A 23,741-nucleotide genomic window follows, 5' to 3' on the forward strand; every position below is an offset into this window, starting at 1 on the left:
GTTTTTGGGGGGGAGGGGGCAGAGCTTTGTGACGTCATTTTTGAGGGGGGGCAAAAATGGTCCTAAATCGCGTGACGTCATATATGGACGGTCCCTTAGCCACGCCGCGCTACGAAACCGGCAAGTCGACGCGAGTTCGATTCCCGCTCACGGCCAACAAAACCGGTGACGGTTATCTGATACCGGTCCTGGGCCTCCCCTAGGTCGACTCGGCCTCAAATGAGTACCTGGTGCGGTGTGTAAAACATCGCCACTGGGGAGACAAAGGCGGCCGGGCGTGGTTGTTGGCCATGCCGGCCTTCATAGGTGCTCGCTAACAGCACTTGCCTCAAGAGGCTGTCAAGGGCTACTCAAGGCTATACGGGGGATATTTGTCTGTCCATCCAAGACAATTATTTACTCTTTGAGCTGATGGCAGTGAACAAAAAAAAGAGCTTCATAGATCATCGGATTTCTCCACTATAAATATTCTGATTTTGTCTAAATAGAAGAAAAAAATAGTTTTTTGTCGAGAGACAAAGACGGAAAGGAAGGAGGCGTCCTTATCTGCTTCATTTGTTACACGCAATCATCTGCATGGTGTATGTCACACAGGCCTTTGTAAAATATGACGCAATACAACGCGTACGAAGCTATTGGGATGACGCCATTGTGCCCGTTTCAGCGGTGTTTGATGGCGTCACACCTTGACCACTTAAGCCAACGGCGCCTGACGTCATTTATCTCCATTGTATGGGGCTCGTGACGTCATACACATTCCGTGAGATCTCGACCGAGTGGGGAGGGGGTAGTTGGCGGACCCCTCCCCACCCCCCACACAAAAAAACCCACAGGAACAATCGATGTGTGACGTCATGTACGCTGATTAAAACGATAGCATGACGTCACCCCCGGTGTCCTGAAACCGTGACGCCACTGGCCCGTACAGTAACACACGTGCGTGTGTGCGTGTGTAAGTGGCGGTGAGTCAAGCTATCGCGGGACCTTTTATTAAAAGCTAACTTTAGTTTATGTGTGACTAGTTACGCCGGTGACCCCCGTTTCAGCCAGCTGCCCCGGTTATTTTATATTTTTTTGCACGGCGAGGGAAGATAACGCCGAAGTTTAAATCCCCGCTCTCCCCGGCCGCCCATCGAGAGCGATCAGCCGAACTTGTCCCGGGCCTGGTTCGACTCAAAGCCGTCGGTGAGTCCGGGTCGCGTGTAAACGTCGCTACCGGGGAGACAAAGGCGGACGGGCGTGGCTGCTACTGCTGACCACCCACACACCACTACGCATAGGCGTGCGCCGTGCCGGCCTTCACCTCGACCTCGCCAATAGCGCTTGCCCCAGCAGTCTCTTGAGGCGCCACGGTGGCTATGAGATGTCAACTACCTCGCCTGGTATGCAGGAGGTCGTGGGTTTCGAGGTTCGATCCCAACGCCTTCTGCTGCTGTATATTTTGAGTTTGCGTCTCTCTATCATCATCATCACGGTGGCTCTGAGATGTTGGCTACCTTGCCTGGTATTAAGGAGGGCGTGGGTTCGATCCCGACCCTGACGCCTGCTGCTGCTGTATATTTGGAGTTTGCGTCTCTCATCATCACGGTGGCTAGATGTTAACTACCTCGCCTGGTATGCAGGACGTCGTGGGTTCGATCCCGACCCTGATGCCTGCTGCTGTATATTTGGAGTTTGCGTCTCTCTATCATCATCACGGTGGCTAGGAGATGTTGGCTACCTCGCCTGGTATTAAGGAGGTCGTGGGTTCGATCCCGACCCTGACGCCTGCTGCTGCTGTATATTTAAAGTCTCTCTTCCCGTGGTAACCTGGATTTTTTTGCTCCGGGTTTCCCCTCCACATTTAGAAACACGCGTTGAAATGATTTAGATAATTTTGCCGCTTTAAATGTCCAAATGGTGGTGCCACTTTGTTGAGCGATCACTTCCGGCCAGGTCGCTTTTCAAAAGTAAAATACCTCGGTGGGATTTGCGTGATAGGATGGGGGATGGCTTAGTGTTTGTATTTGTTTGTGTATGGGGTGATTTGTTGACTTTTATTCTACTTGACACTCCTCTCGTGTCGCTGTGTTTGCTGTTGTTCTTATCCCGTGCCCCGACTGGACAATCTGTGAGTAAAGAGCTTCATAGCTCATCGGATTTCTCCTGCAGTATAAATACATCTGATACTGATTCCGACAATACGGCTCTTGCCCCAGCAGTCGGTCGAGGCTACACGGGGGATCTTTGTCTTTGCCTGTCCATCCAAGACACAACGATTTATTCCCAGGCCGTTTTTGAAGCTGATGGCTGTGAAAACACAAAAGAGCTTGATAGCTCATCGGATTCCTCCACTAAATATTCTGATTCTCTCCAAATAAAAAAAAATAACAATGAGTTATTTTTTCGGGTGCATGGCGATATGAGACGCTGATCACCGGGTAATCAGCCGGACGTCTGTGGAACAAGAAGAGCTTTATAGCTCGTCAGATTCCCCCCGCAGTACCAATGTTCTCATTCACAGACCGCCAGAAGAAGGCGAACATGTGCCAGGCGAATGAAGATAACAAGGACGTGGATCCGCCGCGCGTTGGGAAGCCAAGGTTTGTCTGTCCGCGTGTGTCTCTGTTTGTCTGTGTGTGTGAATCTGTGTGTCTGTGTCTGTGTGTCTGTGTCTGTGTGAGTCCGTGTGAGCGATAGTGTAGCGCCTGTAGCGGTTAGCGCGCTGCGCTATGAACCTGGCGACCCGGGTTTGATTCTCGCTCACGGCCAACACCAGTGACGATTATCTGAACCGGTCCCGGCCTTCTCTAGGTCGACTCAGCCTCAAATGAGTACCTGGTGCGGTGTGTAAACATTGCCACTGGGGAGACAAAGGCGGCCGGGCGTGGTGTTGGCCACCCACCCCCTCGTGTACCGTTCTGGCCTTCATAGGTGCTCGCGAACAGCACTTGCCCCTAAAGTCTGTTAAGGCTACACGGGGCATCTTTGTCTCTGTGTGTAATGGGGAGCGGTAGTGCAGTGGCTATTGCTACGCTGCGCTACGAAGCCGGCAGAGACCCGGGTTCGATTCCCGCTCACGGCCGACATCACTAGCGACGATTATCTGAACCGGTCCTGCTGGGCCTCCTCCCCTAGGTCGACTCGGCCTCAAATGAGTACCTGATGCGGTGTGTAAAACATCGCCACTGGGGAGACAAAGGCGGCTGGGCGTGGTGCTGGCCACCCACCACCTTTCTGTGTGCCGTGTCGGCCTTCATAGGTGCTCTCTAAATAAAAGCACTTGCCTCAACAGTCTGTTAAGGCTATACGGGGAATCTTTGTCTTTGTGTGTGCACCTAGCCTGGCACAAGCGCTGCCGTGCCATCAGCCGCCACTAAGTTGCCAACGGCGGTTTTTGTGTAAGAACCGGTCGTGAGCCTTACCTAGGTCGACTCAGCCTTAAATGACTTAACTGGTGCAGCGTATAAACTTCAGTACTGGGGAGACAAAGGCGGCCGGGCGTTGTTCTGGCCACACCACCTCGTGTACCAAATTCCCCAGCCCGACACACAGCTTGCTATACGTGGGGTCCTTGTCGTTGCATAAGATGTCTGTCGATTTGTTCGCAAGTTCAACTTTACTCCCGTCGATTTTAAACGTGTTGTACGCCGTGTACACTAAATACGGGGGAATGGCTTTAAAAGTTGCGTCATCTCCTGTAGATGCCACTGGTGTCTTCACGTTCTGCAGATGTAGAGGGCAATGGTTCTTCACGTTCTGCAGATGCCACTGGTACTTTATGTTCTGCAGATGTAGATGCCACTGGTTCTTCACGTTCTACACATGTAGATGCCACTGGTTCTTCACATTCTACACATGTAGATGCCACTGATTCTTCACGTTCTGTAGATGTAGATGCCACTGGTTCTTCACGTTCTGCAGATGTAGATGCCACTGGTTCTTCACGTTCTGCAGATGTAGATGCCACTGGTTCTACATGTTCTGTAGATGTAGGTGCCACTGGTTCTTCACGTTCTGCAGGTGTAGGTGCCACTGCAACCATCTATTGCGTGACGGTTGAACAGGCAACTGGACATACGGACAGGGTTTGTTCATATCTCTGAAAGTTCCTAAGTCAAATGTTCCTCAGTAGAGGAGTCCCTGTATGTTGAACTTCTGCCAGTGCTAATCGGCGGCACGTGTGCCATTACAACATCAATTCTAAATGTGGAGGGTAAAACCGGAGGAGCCGGAGAAAAATCCACGCGACCACGGGGAGAGAGACACAATGCAAACTCCAAATACACAGCAGCAGCAGGCGTCGTCAGGGTCGGGATCGAACCCACGACCTCCTGCACACCAGGCGAGGTAGTTAACATCTCCTAGCCACCGCCAGCGCCCTTAATCACGGAGTGGCAGCCAAAGGACAGAACGCGCACGAGAGAGTTGGCACGTCCACCGCGGTGACGGAGCGATGGTGAGATCGGCGCGTTCCCGCGAGAGCTGGCGACGGTGATGATGGTGAATCCCAGCAGCGGATAGATCCCGGCTGATGACCTGTCTGTCCCCCTGCCCCCCTCTCCTGCCCCCTCTCCTGCCCCCCTCTCCTGCCCCCCTCTCCTGCCCTCTCGCAGTGTGGGCACCGTCTGCATGAAGTGCAAGGAGCGCAGGGCGTCCATGCTGATCCGGGTCAACGACCCCTTCTGCAGGTCGCGACCTCCCCCGACCTCTACGTGACCTGACCGTCGGCGGACTGCTTTGATCCTAAGTTTGGGGGCGTTAGGGTGGCGGGCCAGCGCAGTTGGCGGCGCACCGCACGGAAAGAGGGTCCTGGGTTTGATTCCCGACTCGGGTGCTATTCTGCGTGTAAATCGTGTGCTCTCCTCTCCTCCACGGTGGCTATGAGATGTTAACTGCCTCGCCTGGCATACAGGAGGTCGTGGTTTCAATCCCGACCCCCAACGGCTTCTGTATATTTGGAGTTTGCGTGTCTCTCTCCCCGCAGTCTTTGTGTATTCTTGACCATATATAGTAACCATCTTCTCTGTCTCGCCATCTGTCTGTGTTTGTCTGTGTGTGCATCTGTACTGCCTGTGTGCCTATGTGTCTCTGTGTGTCCCTCTAACTCTGTGTGTGCACGTGTCGCATGCGTGTCTGCGCGTGCGCCGCGTGTGTGCCGCGCGTGTGCCGCGCGTGTGCAGGGAATGCTTCCACGAGTATTTTGTGCACAAGTTCCGCGCCGTCCTGGGAAAACGCAAAGTCATCGAGCCCGGGGAGAAGGTGAATCCGCACCCTGCGACGCAGTACGGCCGGCGCGTTGTCTCAGAATGTTCCTTGTATGCAAGGGTTTCCTCTCCGGGTTCCTGCCAAGTGGCCGGAGCGTGGTGCTGACACCACCGCCCTCTCCGATGCTCGCCGTGCCACTCGCTATCGGCCCTTGCCCCCGAGCAGTCTGTTAAAGGCTACACCGGGTGTGTGTGTGTGTGGCGTCTTTGTCTTTGTCTGCCGTCAGGTGTTGGTGGCCGTTTCAGGAGGAGCGTCGTCATGCACTCTGCTCGCTCAAGTGCAGCTGGTAGGGCGCGCGCACACAGACACCGCCCGTATGGCGTTAGCGGACTGTTGGGGCAAGTGCTGTTAGCGAGTAGCAGCTATGAAGGCCGACACGGCGCGCACACACGCACACACGCACACACACACGTGCAGTGTAACGGCTATCGGCCCAAACATCATCGCCGATGTTGAGTTAATTTCCTGCAAAATCACTGTGGCAATACAGCAGCTACAGCATTGCTGTTAGCGAGCAGCACCTCAGAAGGCCGGCATGGTACACGAGGGGGGTGGGTGGCCAGCATCACCACGCCCGGCCGACTTGGTCACCCCGAGTGGCGATGTTCACACGTCACACCAGGTACCCATTTGAGGCCGAGTCGACCTAGGGGAGGCCCAGGGCCGCTTCGGATAATCGCCACCGGCGCTGGTGGCCGTGAGCGGGAGCCGAACTCGGTGTCGTCGGGGTTCGTAGCGCTGCGTAGCGCTGACCGCTGCGCCACCGCTCCCCCAAACCACGCAGACGCGCTCCGCACGGGGCGTCGTGCCGTCCGTGTTCTTCCATCGCTCGCCTGACGTTCTTGGAAGGGCTCGGCGTAGCCCCGCCTCTGCCCCCCGCACTTGGGAGCTCGCATCGCGCGACCGTCCGTAGGCTCGCCGAGCCCACCAGCGGAGCCCCCAGCGGGTTGGCGACTGCCCCCGTCCTGTGTCTTGCAGGGCCTGAGTCGCGAGTCTCACAAGCGGCTGAAGTTCATCCCTGGGCTGGTGCACGTGGACGGTACGGAATGAGTGCGGGTGAGAGCGCGCGCGTTCGTTAAACCGGGCTGCAAAGGAGATGGAGCTGATGCGGTACGGGAGGATGTGGAGCTGAGAGGACTTGCCGATGACCGGTACCAGCGGTGTCTGCGGATGAGGAGGCTCGTGAAGGACGCTGCTGCTGCTGCTGCTGGGCAGTTGGAGGCAGTCGCCTTCCAGCAACAACGGAGGGCGGAGGAGCGACGCTCGCAACAACGAGCGGCGCGCCGGCGGGCTAAAATTAAGCGAGTTGGCACAGTAGGGGGTACAGCTGGTGGTGCATCTGCCGGTCATCTCAGTCGGTCAACCCATGGCACCTGCTGGGTCTGTCCAGAGACCTCCTCCTGCACCTAGCCTGGCACAGTAGGGGGTACACTGCTGGTGGTGCATCTGCCGGTCATCTCAGTCGGTCAACCCATGGCACCTGCTGGGTCTGTCCCGTGACCTCCTGCCAGCGGGCCTTCGACACTTCACGTGGCCTGAAGGTGCACCTAGCCTGACACTTAGCGGAGAATGGCGGCTGTTATAATGCTGAGATGTGTATAGCGTCGTCCATGCAAGTTGCCTTCACAATCGCTGACGAACCACAGACATGGTAGAAGGCAGTCGGGCAGTGAGCCATCGCCAACAGTTGACTAAGCTTTACGGTCCCCTATATATTAAGGTGTTTGCAGCCAATTAATGGGTGTTATGTGCATGTGCGGCGGTATGTAAACATCGCCACTGGGGAGACAAAGGCGGTCGGGCGCGGTGCTGGCGACCCACCCCCTCGTGTGCCGTGCCGGCCTTCATAGGCGCTGCTCGCTAACAGCACTTGCCCCGGCAGTCTTTTAAGGCTACACGGGGGATCTTTGTATTTGTACGTGTGTGCGTACTTCCCCACTTGGGGAGACAAAGGCGGCCGGGCGTGGTGCAGCCTCTCTCGTGTGCGGCAGCGCCGGCATTCATAGGCGTTGCTCGCTTTACAGCACTTGCCCCGACCGTCTGTTAAAGGCTACGCGGGGGAACTTTGTCTTTTGTTTGTGTGCAGAGGGAGCCGCGTGTGGGGAGACTGTGGAGGAGCGCGTCGCGGCAAACGCACGGATCGAGGAGATATTCAAGCAGAGCGGCTTCCCCTACTATATCGTGCCCCTAGAGCAGGTGCGGCGTCGACAGAGATCCCCCGTGTCGCCTTCAGTAGACTGTCGGGGCAGGTGCTGTGAGATGTTAACCACCTCGCCTGGTATGCAGGAGGTCGTGGGTTTGATCCCAACCCTGACGATGCCTGTTGTATATTTGGAAGTTTGCGTGTCTCTCTCTCTCATCATCATCATCATCACGGTGGCTAGGAGATGTTAACCACCTCGCCTGGTATGTAGGAGGTTGTGGGTTGACCTCCACCCTGACACCTGCTGCTGTATAATAGAGTTTGCGTGTCTCTGTCTCTCTCTCTCATCATCATCATCACCATCACGGTGGCTAGGAGATGTTAACTACCTCGCCTGGTATGCAGGAGGTTGTGGGTTGACCCCCACCCTGACACCCGCTGCTGTATAATAGAGTTTGCGTGTGTCTCTCGCCGTGGTCGCGTGAATTTTTCTCCAGGTCCTCTGGTTTTTCACCTCCACATTTAGAAACAACATAAATTTGCACGTGACGATAAGCCACTTCGTTCAGATATCATTAGCGATAGTCAGCTCGCTTCTGAAAAAGAGCTACGTACATCAGTGGGGGGCCTTACCTGGTCAAATAAAAATTGTTTCGTTTCAGTCCTTTAACGAGCATAACCTATGAAGGCCGGCACGGCACACGAGGGGGTGGGTTCCCAGAACCGCGCCCGGACCCCCCTTTTTGTCTCCCCAGTGGCGATGTTTACTACACACCGCACCGGGTACTCGTTTTAGGCCGAGTCGACCTAGGGGAGACCCAGGACGGGCTCAGGTTCATCGTCAATGGCGTTGGCCGTGAGCGGGAATCGAACCCGGTTTACTGGGTCCCAACAGTCTTTTAAGGCCGTACGGGCGATCTGTGTCCTTGTTTGTCGTGCACGCAGACGCACAAAGACGGCTGCGCGTGGCGTTGGCCACCCACCCCCTCGTGTGCCACAGTGACGGCCTTCAGAAGCGCTCGCTAAACAGCACTTGACCCCAGCAGTCTGTTAAGCCTACACTGGGGGCGAATCTTTGTCTTTGTGTGTCCGCGCGTGCAGGCGTTGCGTTTGGAAAGCAATGGAGAATGCAGTGCAATGGAAAGTGGCAGACAGAGATTTGGGCAGGGTGCTGGGCAGGGTGCTGGGCAGGGTGCTGGGCAGGGTGCTGGGCAGGGAGCTGAGCAGGATGCTGACAGGCAGGGTGCTGGGCAGGGTGCTGGGCAAGGTGCTGGGCAGGGTGTTGAGCAGGGTGCTGGGCAGGGTGCTGGGCAAGGTGCTGGGCAAGGTGCTGGGCAGGGTGTTGAGCAGGGTGCTGGGCAGCGTGCTGAGCAGGGTGCTGGGCAAGGTGCTGGGCAGGGTGCTGAGCAGGGTGCTGGGCAGCGTGCTGGGCAGCGTGCTGGGCAAGGTGCTGGGCAGGGTGCTGAGCAGGGTGTTGAGCAGGGTGCTGGGCAGGGTGCTGGGCAGAGTGCTGAGCAGGGTGCTGGGCAGGGTGCTGGGCAGGGTGCTGACAGGCAGGGCGTCGGGGCGAGTGCGGAGGAGACGGAGGCGCTGTGTGGGATGTTCCGGGCGACGAGGACGCTCACGGCCAGGGAGGATCTCCTCTTCTCGCTCCGGTGAGCGGTGGCGGTGACGGCAGCGGTGGTGGTGGGCGGTGTCCGAGAAGCCTGGCTTCAATCCGCTGTGTGTGTACAAGCTGTGGGTGTTGCTGAGTGCCGCCGTGTGTGTCCATGTGTAGTCTGCGGGTGTTGCTGAGTGTCGCCGTGTGTGTCTGTGTGTAGTCTGCGGGTGTTGCTGAGTGTCGCCGTGTGTGTCTGTGTGGAGTCTGCGGGTGTTGCTGAGTGTCACCGTGTGTGTCCGTGTGTAGTCTGCGGGTGTTGCCGAGTGCCGCCGTGTGTGTCTGTGTGTAGTCTGCGGGTGTTGCTGAGTGTCGCTGTGTGTGTCTTTGTGTAGTCTGCGGGTGTTGCTGAGTGTCGCCGTGTGTGTCTGTGTGTAGTCTGCGGGTGTTGCTGAGTGTCGCCGTGTGTGTCTGTGTGTAGTCTGCGGGTGTTGCTGAGTGTCGCCGTGTGTGTCTGTGTGTAGTCTGCGGGTGTTGCTGAGTGTCGCTGTGTGTCTTTGTGTAGTCTGCGGGTGTTGCTGAGTGTCGCCGTGTGTGACTGTGTTGTAGTCTGCGGGTGTTGCTGAGTTTCGCCGTGTGTGTCTGTGTGTAGTCTGCGGGTGTTGCCGAGTGCCGCCGTGTGTGACTGTGTTGTAGTCTGCGGGTGTTGCTGAGTTTCGCCGTGTGTGTCTGTGTGTAGTCTGCGGGTGTTGCTGAGTGTCGCCGTGTGTGTCTGTGTGTAGTCTGCGGGTGTTGCTGAGTTTCGCCGTGTGTGTCTGTGTGTAGTCTGCGGGTGTTGCTGAGTTTCGCCGTGTGTGACTGTTGTAGTCTGCGGGTGTTGCCGAGTTTCGCCGTGTGTGTCTGTGTGTAGTCTGCGGGTGTTGCCGAGTGTCGCCGTGTGTGTCTGTGTGTAGTCTGCGGGTGTTGCTGAGTTTCGCCGTGTGTGACTGTATTGTAGTCTGCGGGTGTTGCTGAGTTTCGCCGTGTGTGTCTGTGTGTAGTCTGCGGGTGTTGCTGAGTGCCGCCGTGTGTGTCTGTGTGTAGTCTGCGGGTGTTGCTGAGTGTCGCCGTGTGTGTGTCTGTGTGTAGTCTGCGGGTGTTGCTGAGTGTCGCCGTGTGTGTGTCTGTGTGTAGTCTGCGGTTGTTGCTGAGTTTCGCCGTGTGTGTGTCTGTGTGTAGTCTGCGGGTGTTGCTGTGGCTGTGCCGCCGCCGTGGCTACACCAAGGCGATGCTGGGGGAGTCCTGCACCCGCGTGTCCGTGAGGATCCTCGCGGGACTCGCACTGGGGCGCGGCGCGGGCCTCTCGCAGGACACGGTACACAACACACGTGTACACACGCAACACACGGGGACACACGCTACACACGGGGACACACGCAACACACGGGGACACACGCAACACACGGGGACACACGCAACAACAACCGCCATTCGCCACTAAGTGGCGGTGACGTCACCACAACGCTTGTGCCAGGCTATGTGCACCTTGAGGCCACGTGAAGTGTGCAACGCCCGCTGGCAGGAGGTCACGGGGCAGACCCAGGTGCCACGGGTCGACTGACTGAGATGACTGGCTGATGCACCACCTGTGCCCCCTACTGTGCCAACCTGCTGTGCTTTAGCCACCTGGCGCTCCGCTCGTTGTTGTGAACGTCGCTCCTCTGCCCTCCGTTGTTGTTGGAGGGCGACTGCCTCCAACTGCCCAGTAGCATCCTTCACGAGCCTCCTCCACAGAGGCCGATCTTGACACCGCTGGTACCAATCATCGGCAAGTCCACTCAGCTCCACGTCCTCCTGTACCACATCACTCCATCTCGTCTCTAGCCCGTGCCGCGCCCGTTTAGCCCCCTCGATCCGGCCGAACAAAAGCTGTTTCGGCATGCGGTGGCTGGGCATGCGGACTACATGACCCAGCCAACGCAGCCTTGCCTGCCGGAGCTCACCAATGGGACCTTGCCCAGATCTTTCAAGGATTTGTGAGCTCCTCACACAATCCAGCCTGGTTAAACCCAGGATGGATCGTAGGCAGGCTAGCCTAAATGTTTCTAACCGGCGAAGATGTTCCATTAGGGGGGTCCACGTTTCGCAAGCGTAGAGAAGGGAGGGAATGACCGTGGCCGAGAAGACCTGAAGCTTGGTGCGGAGCGACAGACCAGGTAGCTTCCACACAGCGTTACGCAACCGATGAAAAGATATTGCTGCTCGACTGATTCGGAGTGAGACCTCTGCTGTTAAACTGGAGCCGGTCATAAGCACACTGCCCAGGTATGGGAAACTCTCCACTCTCTCCACAACTGCCCCATCACCGTTTGGGAGTTGTGGGGGTGGAGTGTCCGATGGTACAAAATACCCAGGCAGGTGCTTAGTTTTGGTGGGGCTGATGGTAAGGCCCCACCTCTTAGTGGCACGCTCCAGTCTCAGCAGCAGCGTCTCCAACTCCTCCTCTGACTGAGCAGCTATTACCAATTCATCGGCATACATAACGTGGTTGACCAATGGGGAGCCATCCCTTGACCGCACCCGGGCATCGATCAGCCTCCCATTATATCTGTACCAAATGGAGATTCCCCCGGTACAGCTATTGAAGACACACGCAACACACGGGGACACACGGGGACACGTGTACACACGCAACACACGCAACACACGCGTACACACGCAACACACATGTACACACGCGTACACACGCAACACACGTGTACGCACGGGGACACAGCGTTATCGAAACGGTGAAACATGCACACGCACGCGTGTGTACGCAAGGCGGCTAACGACGATAAAAACCTCCCCCCGCCTCCCCCCGTACGGCGAAGGGGTGGGTGGCCGGCACCACGTCCGCCCGCCTTTGTCTCCATCATGGCGATGTTTCCATTACCGCTGCCCCAGTGACACGCACGCACGCACGCACGCACGCGTCTCCATGCCCCCCGTGTCGCCGTCTCCCTGGAACCCCGTGCGTTGTCCCCAGGGTTTCTGCGACGACCGCTTTGGCGACGTGCTGTTCGTGCGTCCCATGCGGGAGCTCTCGGCCAAGGAGGTGGCGCTGTACGTCCACGCGTTCGGCGTGCGCACCGCATGGAGGCCCGCACTCAGCACGCGGGTACGCACGCACGCACGCACGCACACACATGGGTACGCACGTGTGCGTGTGCGCTGGCCACCCACCGCCTCGTGTGCCATGCCGGCCTTCGCAGGCGCTACTCGGCTCGCAGCACTTGCCCCCGTCAAGGCTGTACAGGGGACCTCTGTGTGTGCGTGCTGCGGCCTGCAGGCCGGCAATCAGGCGAGCATCACGAGTTTGACGGAGGCGTTTGTGACGGAACTTCAGGTGGAATTCCCATCAACCGTCTCCACCATCTACAGGCGAGACGCACGCACGCACACGCCGTACGGCCACACGTGTGTGTGTGTGTGTGTGTCGGTGTGGGTCACTGAGTGTGTGTTTGTGTGGAGCGGTCGTGCACTTGGTCAGTCAGCCGGTTGGACGACCAGCTGATCAATCGGCGAGTTGGACGATCAGCTGGTCAATTGGCAAGTTGAACAATTAGCTGATCAATCAGCCAGTTGGACGATAAACTGATCAATCGGCGAGTTGGACGATCAGATGGTCGATCGGCAAGTTGAACAATTAGCTGATCAATCAGCCAGTTGGACGATAAGCTGATCAATCGGCCAGTTGGACGATCAGCTGGTCAATCGGCAAGTTGAACAATTAGCTGATCAGCCAGTTGGACGATAAGCTGATCAATCGGCCAGTTGGACGATCAGCTGGTCGATCGGCAAGCTGAACAATTAGCTGATCAATCGGCCAGTTGGACGACCAGCTGATCAATCGGCGAGTTGTACGATCAGCTGGTCGATCGGCAAGCTGAACAATTAGCTGATCAATCGGCCAGTTGGACGACAAGCTGATCAATCAGCCAGTTGGACGACAAGCTGATCAATCGGCCAGTTGGACGATCAGACGGTCGATCGGTCGTTCCCGTGCACTCCTCTCGTGTTCTGACCCCCCGTGCCCCGACTGGGCCTCTGTGACAAACGAGCCTCAGAACTCATCGGATCCCCCCTCCCGCAAGTCTAAATGCAAGATTCCGATTCCGACTCCCGACTCGTTGCCGTTTCACTGCCGAGCAGAACCGGGGAGAAGATCGGAACGGACGACGTGGCTCGGGCGGCGGAGAAGTGCGTGCTGTGCTCGGCCTTCCTCGACACGGACGCAGGTGAACGGCCGTCCTTCTTCACCCGGGAATAAGGCCTCGCCGAGTTGTCGATAGCAACAGGACTATTAAACTAAAACTATTGTCGTATCTTTACCAGGTAAGGGCCCCCACTGTAGCTGTCACGAAATGACAGCTTGACGAAAGTGGCTCGTCGTCATCGTCGTCGTCGTCATCATCGTCGTCGTCGTCATCGTCACGTGGAAATTTATAGCAGCCAAATACTCTTAAAACGCGTGATGTTTATTCTAAATGTGGAGGGAAAAACCGGAGGACCCAGAGGGAATGAATTCAACATGGGCTTGAGGTTTGCGCCGATAGCGGTTACACCGCGTGTGTGAGCCGTGCTGGCCTTTAAAGCACTTGCCACAATAGTCTGTGAAGGCTATACAGGGAGAGGGGGGGGGGGGGGTGATCTTTGTCTTTGTTCGTGACGATGGGAGGGGGAAACCGGAAAACCCGGAGGTAACCCATGCAGAACAGGGGCAGGAGAGAAAACACACCAAGTCCACACGCAGACACAGACAGGCACCCGCGTCGGGAGTCGGACCAAGGCCCCTTCTGACCGCGAGGCGCCAGTGGTGCCACCACCACGACCACGACCACCACGACCACCACCACGACGACCACCACCACCACGACCACCACCACCACGACCACCACCACCACCACCACCACGACGACCACCACCACCACGACCACCACGACCACCACCACGACCACCACCACCACCACGACCACCACCGCGACCACCACCACCGCGACCACCACCACCGCGACCACCACCACCGCGACCACCACCACCGCGACCACCACGACCACGACCACCACCACGACCACCACCACGACCACCACCGCGACCACCACCGCGACCACCACCGCGACCACCACGACCACCCTGTGTGTATCTGACACGGCCATTATGAACCCGCCCACTCCCTCGATATTTCAGTGGCGGCTTCGGCTTTGCAAGCAGCCCTCATGTCGGAGAAGCTGTCGAGCAAACACCGCGTCGACCCCCCCCCGCCGTGCGGTGGTGCGGCTCAGTGCAGCTCCGGGCAGGGGGCTTGTTGCCGTGACAGCGGAGCGGACCATTTCGTTAACGGGTAAGGATTTCGAGGTTCAAACGGTCCGTGTAATCCTCGACTCCTCGTCCGTTGCCCCGAATGCGTTCCATTCGGGGTGGGGGGGTGGGGGTGGGGGGCGTCGCAGTGGAGTGGATTGCGGCCCCGCAGAGATAAGAGGGGCCTGGGTTCGATTCCCGGCTGGGGCGCCTTTCTGCGTGTGGAATTTCTATGTTCTCTCTCCGCCTGTTCTGCAGAGCAAGAGTGTGAGCGCGAGTGGAGTTTGTGTGTTCTCCCCCTGTTCTGTTGAGTGAGAGAGTGAAGTTTGTGTGTTCTCCCCCTTTTGTGTGGCGAGTGAGTAGAGTTTTGTGTATCAGGTGGTGGAGGGGTCATCACAACACAAATTTAATCAAATCATTACGGAGTGGCCTAACCCAAACATCAATCGTGAATCTTAATATTGACCGCGGCAACCTCCGTTATGAGTTTTGAAATGAACTGGTAACATGTGTTTGTGTCGTGTTCTGCAGGGAGTCTCTCTCACAAGCTCTGTGTTACGGGTGTCGGCTGACTGTGAACGACATGGTGAGTTGGGAATACACAGAGACAAAGATCACCCGTGTAGCTTTAACAGACTATTGGGGCAAGTGCTGTTAGCGAGCATCACCGATGAAGGGCGTGGGTGGCCAGCACCACGCCTGGCTGCCTTTGTCTCCTTACTGGCGATGTTTACACACTGCACCAGGTACTGCGCCACCGCTCCCCACCCACACGCAGACAGCCACACTCACAGCTGCACCAACACACACACACACACGCAACAGAGACTCCACAGACAGACAGACGCGTACCCACAACACCACCCTCTGCTAGGCCAGTAGACGCTAGCGTCCCGGTCATCCTTCTCACGTACGTACGTACGTAGAACTTCATTCGCACCACCGTACGTAGCTCACCGTGCTAATCGGAGGTGCGTTGTGGAAGGAACGCTAAACACGAAGAGCAGTTTTAAAGAAATGTGTTTCCCCCACCGTCCGCCGTCCTTGTCCCTGTGCTCGGCGTGAGCAGGACGAGGCGAAGCTCCTGCCGCCGTTCGTTTTGGCTGAAGCGGAGCAGCGGGAGAAGAGGTGAGGGGGGGGGGGGTGGTGGCGGTGGTAACGGTGCGCGCACCGCCCCAGCGATGGCGAACTCCACCGTAGACTTGCGCTTGGCGCTGTCGGCGTCGCGGGACCAAGAGTCCGTTTGGGGTTCCTCGATGAGCAGAGCGGCACTCTCTCCCCCACCCCCGTGGTAGAGAACGTCCCGCGGAAGCGGATATCACAGAGCTACCTCTGGTCCGAAGACAAAGATCCCCCGTGTAGCCTTTAACACAGTTAGGGCAAGTGCTGTCAGTAAAGGCCGACACGGCACACGGGGGCGTGGGTGGCCAGCACCACGCCCGGCCGCCTTTGTCTCCCTCGTTGCGATGTTTACTACACACCGCACCAGGTACTCATTTGAGGCTGAGTCGACCTAGGGGAGGCCCAGGACCGGTTTAGATCGTCGTCACCGGTGTTGACCGCGAGCGGAAACCGAACTCGGGTCGCCGGGTTCGCAGCGCTAACAAGTACGCCTCCGCCCCTCAACAACAACCGCCATTGGCCACTAAGTGGCGGTGACGTCACCACGGCGCTTGTGCCAGGCCACGTGCACGTTAAGGCCATGTGAAGTGTCGAACGCTCGCTGGCAGGTTGTAGGACAGACCCTGCAGGTGCCATGGGTCGACTGAGATGAGTGGCCGGTGCACCACCTGTGCCCCCTACTGTGCCAACTCGCTGTCTTAGCCACCTCCAGCGAAAACGGAGGGCAAGAGGAGCGACGCTCACAACAACGAGCAGAGCGCCGGGTGGCCAAAACACAGAAAAAATTGGCAAAGTGGGGAGCACAGCTGGTGCGTATACCCAGTCATCTCAGTCAACCCATGGCACCGAGGTCTGTTCCGTGACCTCCCGTCAGCGAGCCTTCTGACACTTCACATGGCCTTAAAGTGCACCTAGCATGACACAATCACCGTGGTGACATCACCGCCACTGAGTAGTGAGAACGATGACGGGGCGCTAGCGTCTACCGGCCTAGCGGAAGGCGGTTGTGGGTACGCGTCTGTCTGTGTTGGTTGTGGTGGTGATGGTGGCGATGATGGTGGCGGCGGTGGTGATGGTTATCGGTGATGGGTGCTGTTTTCCAGGCGTCTCCTTAAGGCACAGATCCAGGAGTTTTTGTTGGAAGACGACGATGGTGGCGTTGATGAGGACGAGACCCTGTGATCCATCACACAGAGAACCTCGTGATGTCAATGATGAGCTATGAGGGCTGGGGGGGGGGGGGGGTTGCCCCAGATAAACATCGACACAGATGATTATTTTTATTATTATTGTTACGCATGGTTACCCAGGCGAGAGTGTCACGGAGGAGGGTACTGCATTAGGTTGGGGGTGTGAATTTATTGCTGTTTGTAACCTCAATTGGGTAAGTATGCAAATAACCGTTCGGCTTTGGGATGCTTTGGCTGATAGCGGTTACGTTGCGCGGTTCATTTTAACTACGGGAGGAAACCGGAGAGCCCGGAGAAAACCCGTTTAGAGCAGCGGGAGAGAGTACGCACAACTCCCCCGTGTCGCCTGTAACAGACTGTTGGGGCAAGTGCTGTTAGCGAGCATCTATGAAGGCCGGAACGGCACACGTGGGGGTGGCCAACAACCACGCCCGGTTGCCTGTTGTGACGTGTAAACATCCCCAGTGGCGATGTTTACACATCACAACGGGTACTCATTTGAGGATGAGACGACCTCAGGGAGGCACAGGACCCGTTCAGATAATCTTTCACTGATGTTGGCCGTGAGCGGGAATCGAACTCGGAATCGCCGGGTTCGTAGCGTGGCGCGCTAACCGCTGCACTACTGCTCCTCTACACATACACACTCTCTCACTCGCTCACACTCGCCCGCTCACACTCGCCCGCTCACACTCGCCCGCTCACACTCGCCCGCTCACACTCGCCCGCTCACACTCACCCCCCTCCCCGCATCCTGTCTGATTGACGGCCCTGCTTGCAGCTTTGCACGCATGTGGTCAAAATCACTTTTATTTCATACATTGACAGACGAACGGAAACGCGCACACATAATAACAGTAACCAACACTGTTTTTATCGCTACACACGCACACGCGGGGCTATTCACAGTCGGCAAGGCGACGGTCCGACCCCACGCGCCAGAGCGTCCGTATCAGTCGGGGAATTTGTACAGGGAACCGCGGGACGCGTGGATCCGACGCCAACGCACACCAAAGTCAGCTGTTCGTGCTCAACACTTGTGTTCAGGAAGGGTCCTGACCTTGATTGTGGGGAGCGGTGGTGGAGCGGTTAGCGCTGCGCTACGAAACCCAGCGACCTGCGTTTGATTCCCACTCACAGCCACCAACACCAGTGACGATTATTTGAAACGGTCCTGGGCCTCCCCTAGGTTGACTCTGCCTCAAATGAGTACCTGGTGCAATGTGTAAACATCGCCACTGGGGAAACATAGGCGCCCGGGCGTTGTGCTGGCCACCCACCTCCTGGTGTGCCGTGCCGGCCTTCATAGGTGCTGCTCGCTAACAGCACTTCCCCCAACATTCTGTTAAGCCTATAAGGGGGAACAGTCTTGATCTCGATAGAATAATTTGTAGGTAATATTTCAGCACATGTCCGATGTTGTTTTGGTCATTACCGCTTACATTGAATGGGGTTTTAGCTATGGGGAGGAGACCCCCAAAGGAAATCCATGCAGGACGGAGAGAGAGAGAACACACAAACTCCACACAGGTGGCCGAGTTGGGAATCGAACCCAGGTCCCTTAGAGGTCAGCCTGCGCACCAGATGAACCCGCCTGCGTGCCTTTGATTGGTCGCTGAGCTTGGCGAAGGGACGCACTCCCGCGTGAGCGAGCAAACTCAAGACTCCTGAGACTCCGCCTGTGTCGCTCCGGGCGTAAGGTTCCCACGCAGCCTCTGCAGGAGGCTGAGGGAACCCAGGAAAAATGGGCGGATGCCGTTCACCTCCATCACCGTGAGGTTGTCCAGCTGCCGGCGATTGAGAGAAGTGGGGGAGGGTCAATCAGCCAGTGGAGCGGTCAGCCAGTTGAACGACCAGCTGATCGATCGGCAAGTTCAACAGATTGCCATTGCGAAAACACTAGACAGACCCGCATGTAACCTATAGACTGGCTGGTCAATCAGCCGGTTTAACAGCAAGCTGAACGAACAGCTGGACAATACAGCTGACTGCATGGACAGCAGGCCGGCCTGCTGGCGAGGGAGACCCACCTGCGCGTGGCTCGCCTGCTGAGACACGAAGCCATCGGCCGAGAGACGCAGCTTGGCCGTGCGCGTGTCCCACAGGTCGCGCAACAGCGCCCGGATCTCGTCGGCACGCGGGACATCGTCAGCAGCTCTGAACACGCGCGCGGGGGGGGGGGGGGGGTGGGCACACAATAAGTCATCGGTCGGTGAGCCTCGCCGTTGTTGGCTGCGGTGTTGCGGGGTAGGGTGGTGCGAACACTTGTGGCCTCTGATGTTTGTGGATTCTCTCCACCCCCCCCCCCCTGTTCTGCGTGGGTTTCCTCCCACAGCAAAACAAGCACACTGCAATGCAGCCGGTATTAGGCCCAAACCACATCCCGAAATGCGAAGCAAATTACCTGCAAATTACTCCATTGGGGATGGCACACTGCAGTAGCAACGTCAACCCCCCCCTTGTTACCCTACAGCATAAACCTGACAGGACCCTCTCTGGATAAGAGTTACGCTTCAGTCACAAGACCACTTGGAACTGAGACGCCTACCGTGGTCTCTAGAATTTCTCACCTGCTTTAACAAAGCAAACTCACGTGCTGGGGACTAATCGAGGCTTTCCTCTATTCAGCGCGTGCTCTTTTAATGGACTTGCCTTGGTCACGGTGTTACTGTTGTTATGTCTTAAATATGCATAATTAAAAAAAATTAACTATTTGGAAAAGGTGGCCAATGAGCTGTTTCCCCATAGCAGAAGACGTCGCAGCAGAAGACAAATCCCCCATATAGCCTGTAACAGACTGTTGGGGCAAGTGCTGTTATCAAGTAGCACCTAGGAAGGCCGCACCGTGGCACACGAGGGAGTGGGTGGCCAGCACTATGCCCGGCAGCCTTTGTCTCCCCAGTGCTAGCCATGTTTTTACACACCAGGTACTCAATTGAGGCCACGTTGACCTAGGAGTAATCGTCACCGGTGTTGTCCGTGAGTGCGAATTGAACTCGGCTCGCCGGGGTTCGTAGCGCTAACCACTGCGCTACCACGTCACTGCCACGTCACCGCCTTGTCACCCAACCACTGGCGGTGGCTTAAGTACTCACACGTTGAGCAGCAGCTTGGAGAGCTCCATGTAGTGGGGGCTGGGCATGGGGGTGAAGGTCTGGGCTGCCCGCTCCTCCTCCCGCAGCTGCTCCAGGCGGTCTGCAAAAATAACATGGACTAAATTGATGCCGAGTGCATAGGGCAAGTGCATGGAGAAATGTGGGGCTTGCAGAGGCACGGGATGAATCAGTGGATTCATCCCACACAGATTAACATAGGACTCCTAAGACCATAGACTCGAACAGTAACCCACAGACTCGCATAGATTAACATGGAATTACATAGTACCCACAGACTAACATGGAATTACATAAGACCCACATACTCGAATAGTACCTATAGACAAACATAGGACCCACAGACTAGTAAGATTCATGGACTCAAAATAGTAGCCATGGACGAAGATGACATTACATGGGACCCACAGACGAGACGAAACTCGAAAGACCTCGTGTCGGCTCCTCCCGCCCGCGCTCCATACCTACACTCATCCACTCCGGGGCTTGGATCCTGCACTTCTGCCGCTGCTTGAGGTTGATGGCCAGCCAGAGGGGCACCCGCACGGGCAGCCCCGGGTCGAAGGGTCCCAGGTCGCCCTGGCGATTCAAAGTGAACACACATTGCCATTGCAAAGACGAGATAATAGACTGGCATCGGGCCCACAGACTTGAATGGGAGCCGTAGACTTAACATGGATTACATAGGAGCCATATAACCCATAGACTTGAATAGGGCTTCATAGAGTCGCATAGGAGCCATATACTTAACATGGGATTAAAAAGGGAGCCATTTAACCCATAGACTGGCATAGAGGTTCGTTGACTCGCACTGGAGCCATAGAAAACATAGGAATAAACAGAACACATAGAATGGCATAGGGCTTCATAGATTCACACAGGCGCCATAGACTTAACATGGGATTACATAGGAGCCATAGAACCCATAGACTGGCATAGGGATTCATAGACTCGCATCAGAGACATCTAACAGTGGATTAAACATAACCCATAGACTCGCACAGGGTTCATAGAGTCAAATGAATCGCTGACATTCACCCGTAATGTGCCCCAAATCTCGGAAGCTAAGCAGACTCAGACCCACAGAGAGCCCGGCTTGTGCTAAGGTAGACGAGCCCCGTGAACGGAACAGGTGCTATAGACTATGGTGCGACTACCTGGTGGATAGAATCAGAATATTTATATATCCAGTAGGGGCAGATCAGAACGTTACAACAAACGATACAAACACGAATCGAGTGCAAAGTATAGGTAAGGTAAACAAATCACTGAAACTATATACAAATAAACTAAGATAGATTTTATCAGATAAAGTCCACTGAGCTATTAGCTTATGTTTCAGAAGCGACCTGGCCACGAATGATAGCTCAACGAAATGGATTATCATCACGTGGAAACTTAAGCAGTAGCCAAATACTCTAAACCCGTGTTTCTGCAGACTCGTAGAGACTCAGACCCACAGAGACCCATACTCATAGCCAGAGATGCATCGAACAATACTCACACTCAGAGACACAGAGACCCATACTCATTGAGACCCACAGAGACCCATACTCATAGAGACCCACAGAGAGGTACAGACCCACAGAGACCCATACTCATGGAGACCCATACTCATTAGAGACCCAGAGACGCATAGACCCACAGAGACCCATACTCAGACTAACAGAGACGCATAGACCCACAGAGAGGTATAGACACACAGAGACCCATACTCATGGAGACCCATACTCATTAGAGACCCAGAGACGCATAGATCCAGAGACCCATACTCATTAAGACCCACAGATACCCATACCAAAACTAAAATATATTTTTTATTTTACCAGGTAAGGCCCACTGAGCTATTAGCTTCTCTTTCAGAAGCGACCTGGTCACAAGGGATAGCGCCCAACGAAGTGGTTTATCATCGGTGGACATTTATAGCGGCCAAATAATTTAACAATCTAAGGCAGAGGGCACCGCACCTTACTCCCGAATCATGCGCTGCCCTTTCTATTTGTTGCTGCCCGCTTGGCGTTTTGAGTCCGTGCTCGGTAACCCTTTGAATCGTCTAGATTGAGAAATAATGTATTTATAACCGCCTCTTGTTGCGTTTAGTTGAGCACGTAGTAGGATTTCGCGACTAATATCCATGACGCAGGTGTCTTGGGTTTGATCGCGTAAATGTATGTGTCGTTAAACCCGCCACCACCCGACACAGCTAATTAGTAAGGGTTGTCACGTAAACAGAACGAGTAAAATCGTTACTAGAATCTGGCTGTCGCCTGATGAAGCTAGTTGTAACTACTGGCGAAACGTCGTACTTGGATTGTAAATGTTGTGGCTTGGCTCTCCAACACACCGGAGTGCTGTACTAGTATACTACACTATATACTACACACTAGTGCTGTACTAGTATATTACACTATACACTACACTATACACTACACACCGGAGTGCTGTACTAGTATACTACACTATACACTACACACTAGTGCTGTACTAGTATACTACACTATACACTAGTGCTGTACTAGTATACTACACTATACACTACACACTAGTGCTGTACTAGTATACTACACTATACACTACACACCGGAGTGCTGTACTAGTATACTACACTATCCACTACACACTAGTGCTGTACTAGTATACTACACTACACACTAGGGCTGTACTAGTATATTACACTATACACTACTATACACTACACTACTGTACACTACACTATACACTAGTGCTGTACTAGTATACTACACTATACTATACACTAGTGCTGTACTAGTATACTACACTATACACTACACTATACACTACTGCTGTACTAGTGACGAATTGTCCACGTTCTGTTTACGTGACAACCCCTTACTAGTTGGCTGTGTCGGGTGGTGGCGGCTTTAACGACACAACATGTATATATTTATACGCGATCTAACCCAAACAAACCTCTATTATGGGCTCACTGTCTGTGTGGAGTGCTGGATGGTTACGACACATTGTATACTTAACGCGACCGAACCCAAAACACAAGACCCATTATTATGAACAGCATTGGTCGCGAAAGCCGACTGCGTGTTAAACCGCACAAACTGCACGCTGCTAGGGCTTCTGCACAGGAACAAGCGTGGTGAAGTATGGTCAAAATAACTCCCCCCCGCGGCGGGGGAGGGAGTGAGGGGAGGGATCGTCTCGACATCCAGCAGTGAACGCTGTACACGGGGGGCCCGGCTCAGGCCGCGAAGCCTTACGGCTTTCCTAAGCCGGGGCCGCCGCGTCGGACGATTCCTAGGCGCGCTTACGACGACCCCGCCCGCCCGCAAACGAGCGAGACCGGCTCACCCCGATGAGGTAAACTTTGTCCAGGGAGAAGTTGGGAATGATCGTGACCGTCTCCTCCTCCGCCAGAAATTCCACCTCCGCTGGGTCCATAGACTCGGCCATCGCGACTTTAATAAATTAAAACAATTTTAAACTAATATATCTTTTTTTTATGTACAGCTACCGTAGTACGCATTTATCTCCCTCACGCTTCAAGTTCCCGCGCAATATCACCACCCCACGCGAGGGTCCCGATGACACGCTGAATCGATTCTGCAATAACACGAATGGAATCGATTTCAGCACGAGCGTAGCTGCTAACGAGGGAGGTTTGGCGATTGAAATCTGGATTGTCGATTTAATTTGGAATCGATTGCCTCAAAAGATGGGGGAGGTGGGGGGAGAAGCTGCTCCCCTATTGGTCCAGCCCCTCAAGGCTGGGCGAGGCCAAGCCAGCTCTAGCCTCGCCCATTCAATTGGACGCTACCACTTGAGCATCACCAGCAAGGGGTGTTGGGTGTTTTTTATGAATGGATGGAAACATTTTTTTGAATTAAGCCTTTCAAAGCGGCCTGTTTTTAGCCAATACAATTTACGAAAAATAGAATTTCCGCGATTTAAATTACGCGCGTAGAAAAAAAAGGCGCTCATAATCCTTCATGACGTCTCCAATTAGCACATTTATCTACGTAAGGGTTGCGAAATAA

At 55.4% G+C, this 23,741-nt stretch overlaps 2 protein-coding genes across 3 annotated transcripts; one reads left to right on the forward strand and one right to left on the reverse strand.

Annotated features, from left to right (window-relative positions):
• Nucleotides 1-883: 883 nt before the first annotated feature.
• CTU2 (cytosolic thiouridylase subunit 2) lies at nucleotides 884-19,341 on the forward strand. Its single transcript, XM_032980247.2, has 16 exons — nucleotides 884-1,185; nucleotides 2,504-2,582; nucleotides 4,596-4,670; nucleotides 5,163-5,241; nucleotides 5,474-5,533; nucleotides 6,226-6,286; nucleotides 7,334-7,443; nucleotides 8,492-9,045; nucleotides 10,206-10,341; nucleotides 11,995-12,126; nucleotides 12,298-12,389; nucleotides 13,161-13,246; nucleotides 14,196-14,349; nucleotides 14,838-14,892; nucleotides 15,376-15,434; nucleotides 16,532-19,341. Exons 2-16 carry the CDS (start codon nucleotides 2,524-2,526, stop codon nucleotides 16,608-16,610), a joined length of 1,791 nt encoding a protein of 596 aa, XP_032836138.2. The 5' UTR covers nucleotides 884-1,185; nucleotides 2,504-2,523; the 3' UTR covers nucleotides 16,611-19,341.
• GINS2 (GINS complex subunit 2) lies at nucleotides 17,411-23,374 on the reverse strand. Of its 2 annotated transcripts, XM_032980246.2 has the most exons (5): nucleotides 23,056-23,368; nucleotides 20,196-20,310; nucleotides 19,714-19,813; nucleotides 18,649-18,775; nucleotides 17,411-18,405 (listed from the first exon to the last, which is right to left on the reverse strand). In XM_032980246.2, exons 1-5 carry the CDS (start codon nucleotides 23,155-23,157, stop codon nucleotides 18,277-18,279), a joined length of 573 nt encoding a protein of 190 aa, XP_032836137.1. In that variant the 5' UTR covers nucleotides 23,158-23,368; the 3' UTR covers nucleotides 17,411-18,276. The 2 variants fall into 2 exon arrangements, with proteins under 2 accessions (XP_032836137.1, XP_032836136.2); XM_032980245.2 differs by having other exon boundaries at nucleotides 17,411-18,775; nucleotides 23,056-23,374.
• Nucleotides 23,375-23,741: the final 367 nt, after the last annotated feature.

The sequence above is a fragment of the Petromyzon marinus genome, chromosome 63 (assembly GCF_048934315.1).
Source record: "Petromyzon marinus isolate PM22_M1 ecotype Great Lakes invasive population chromosome 63, UKy_Petmar_22M1.pri1.0, whole genome shotgun sequence".
In the NCBI taxonomy this organism is placed as follows: domain Eukaryota; kingdom Metazoa; phylum Chordata; class Hyperoartia; order Petromyzontiformes; family Petromyzontidae; genus Petromyzon; species Petromyzon marinus.